The sequence below is a fragment of the Dipodomys ordii genome, unplaced genomic scaffold, assembly GCF_000151885.1.
Source record: "Dipodomys ordii isolate 6190 unplaced genomic scaffold, Dord_2.0 Scaffold2020, whole genome shotgun sequence".
Taxonomy (NCBI): domain Eukaryota; kingdom Metazoa; phylum Chordata; class Mammalia; order Rodentia; family Heteromyidae; genus Dipodomys; species Dipodomys ordii.
In genome coordinates, this window is record NW_012269236.1 from 1 (window position 1) to 2857 (window position 2857).

A 2857-nucleotide genomic window follows, 5' to 3' on the forward strand; every position below is an offset into this window, starting at 1 on the left:
GCATGCAAGGCAAGCGCTCTACCACTGAGCCACTTTCCCAGCCCAAGATTGTGATTTTCTTACCATGACTTAATTACCATGAGTTGGGATAAGAATAGCATTATTTATTTACACCAATTCTAAGAGCAAGGAAAAAAAATTCCAACTATACTACATAGCCTTTACAGATCTAACTTGTTAACAGTAATGCAGAGAATAGAAGGAAGAGGAAGGGAAGGTGACCAAATAGTTAACTTTGTCACAAACTAGTAATTAATAGGGAGGATGGAATAGTGTTTACTTACTGTTGGGTTTAGAGTAATGTGTGGTGCCAGCCCTGCAAGGGAATAGACATTGATGTCATGGTAGCTGTACTGTGGCTGTGGTGGAACTGTGGCTGTACAAGTAGTGCTGGTAGCTGGTGTTGTAGAAGTTGCTAAATGTAAAGGTTAAAAAGAGCATATTTGTTTATTTTTATAATAAAAGATATTAACCTCTCATCTAAGTCTGGTTATCTAATGAAACAAACCGATTTATGTCTTACCAAGTGACACTTAGGTCTCACCTTTCTCATTCTGAAAAAAATTCTGGTGGGGCACTGGTGGCTCACATCTATAAATCCTAGCTACGTAAGAGGCTGACATCTAAGAATCATGGTTTAAAGCTAGAGACTTACGTCCAATAATGTACCAAGAAGCCAGAAGTGAAGCTGTGGCTAATGGCAGAGTACCAGCCTTGAGTGAAAAAGCTCAGAGATAGTACCCCATACCCTGAGTTCAAGTTCCATTACTGACACCAAAGGGGGAAAAAAGTAAATTCTGTTATTCTATTTAAGATGGAATGGGCTGGAAAGGTGGCTTAGTGGTAGAGTGCTTGCCTTGCATGCATGAGGCCCTGGGTTCGATTCCTCAGCACCACATTAAGCAGAAGGGGGAAAAAAAGCCGCAAGTGGTGCTATGGCTCAAGTGGTAGAGCGCAAGCCTTGAGCTGAAGAGCTGAGGGACAGAGTGCAGGCCCATGACCGGACCCCCCCCCAAAAAAAAGATGTGAACAAAGTATGTACCCCTTTGTTAGTGGTAGTGCCTCATAGCACAGAAATCAATTGAAGGGCCAAACTACATTAGGTGACCCAAGCTTTATCAGTTTGGTTTGTACTACAGGGGTCTACTTCCACCTAGTCTCTTCTTAGGTTTAGCTAAAGATTCCTAGCTGCAGAAGAAAACAGGCTGGTTTATTCTACCCCAAATTTCACACCAATCAACATCTTGGTGTCCGGTGTCCAGTCACAACAGTCCTATTCTCTCTTTTCTTTGTTGGTGGTGGTGGGATTAAACTGGGGCCTAGGCGTTGCCTCTGAGCTTTTTTGCTCAAGGTAGCTAGCTCTCTATCACTCTGAGCCACAATTTCCCTTCCCTTTTTTTTTTGGTTTGTTTTTCTGAGTAGCTAACTGAATGTAAGAGTTTCATAGGAACTTTTCTGTCCAGGATGGCTTCCAATCATGATCCTCAGATCTCACCCATGTGAGTAGCTAGGATTACAGGTGTGAACCACTGGCGCTTGGCCAATGATGCTATTTTTAATGAAGATAAATAATGTTCTGCCAGTACTTGTATCTGGTACGTATGTGCCATCTGGTAAACCGTGGTTCTGAGGGACAAAGCAGTCTATCTTGCCATGCAAATATTTATAAAACTTCAAGAGAAGAGATAGACTAGGTAAAGGCTCATAGAACAATTAAGTTACATTTAGCTACAATTTTAGCATAGATTTCTAGGATGAAATGTAGTAAGGTCAGACTATATGTAGAAATAACTTTTTCTTAATTCAGAAGGCTTACAAAAATGTACATAACATGCCAACACACTATTGTAGTAATTATAATTTGCTATATACATTGGGATATACTATTTAAGAAAACACTCTGGTTAAAAAAACTGATTGTCACCCTTACTTGTTGTTGTGATTGGAGGGAGTTCTTCTGGCTGCTTGACATCTTTCTTTGGAGCAGAGAGTTGCTCATCTAAATTTTTCAGGCGATCTTTATCTTTTAATAGGTTTCCAGGTTTCAGCTCATTGATGTCTAATGCAAGGTTCTTGCAGAGCACCTCAATTTCAAACTTCAAGTTTAACTGCATTAAGGCCAGTATTTTAATTAGAACTTTAGAATGAAAAGTTTAGTTTTACTAACAGCATACTCTACTCTCAATCTAGCTAATAACTCCAAATAGTCTGCCTTTACTGTAAATTTCAGTAACATAAAGGCAGAGATTGTTCCAAAGGATGAAACAGCATTACATTTACCTTTAAGTCATGTTCCTGGTGTAGCTCTGCCAATACATTCATAATGGCCATTGTCCAGGGGTTTGGTGGCCTAAAAACCTGAAGAAATTTGACAATGTTAAGCTGGCTCCAAAAATCAACCTTCAGTGTAAAATGGTTAAACATTTAATGCTTACAACTATATAAAATTCTTAAACTCCCCATTTCAGAAAAATGCCAAAACATAAAACCCATTTGTTAGATTCAGTCTTATAATTTCACTTACCTTCACACATTAAACCTAAATGTCACTAAACAAAACAGACTGAAGTAGACTGAAGGCCTGGCTCAAGTATATAGTACTACCAAATGCAAAAAGCTTTGGTTCAAGTCCTAGAACTGTCTATGGATGGAGGGATGGGCTTTATGTGAGTAAGAACTTAGGTTAGGACAGACCCAAGATGGAGACAGAACAGTAGGTAAACACCATAGCTCTCTCCAACCAAATAGAGAGTTCAAGTTCCAATGCTCCATTTCCCCAAGCAAAAAGGCAAATAACCAGAGAAATACAGATACAAACACAGGTGCAGGGACTAGGAAGGTGGCTCAGTGGTAGAGT

At 39.6% G+C, this 2857-nt stretch overlaps 1 protein-coding gene across 1 annotated transcript; it reads right to left on the reverse strand.

Annotated features, from left to right (window-relative positions):
* Positions 1-284: 284 nt before the first annotated feature.
* LOC106002019 (CCR4-NOT transcription complex subunit 1-like) lies at positions 285-2359 on the reverse strand (the record flags this gene model as incomplete). Its single annotated transcript, XM_013036943.1, has 3 exons — positions 2281-2359; positions 1931-2108; positions 285-415 (listed from the first exon to the last, which is right to left on the reverse strand). Coding segments are annotated over exons 1-3 (360 nt in total), but the record flags the coding sequence as incomplete, so codon positions are not given.
* Positions 2360-2857: the final 498 nt, after the last annotated feature.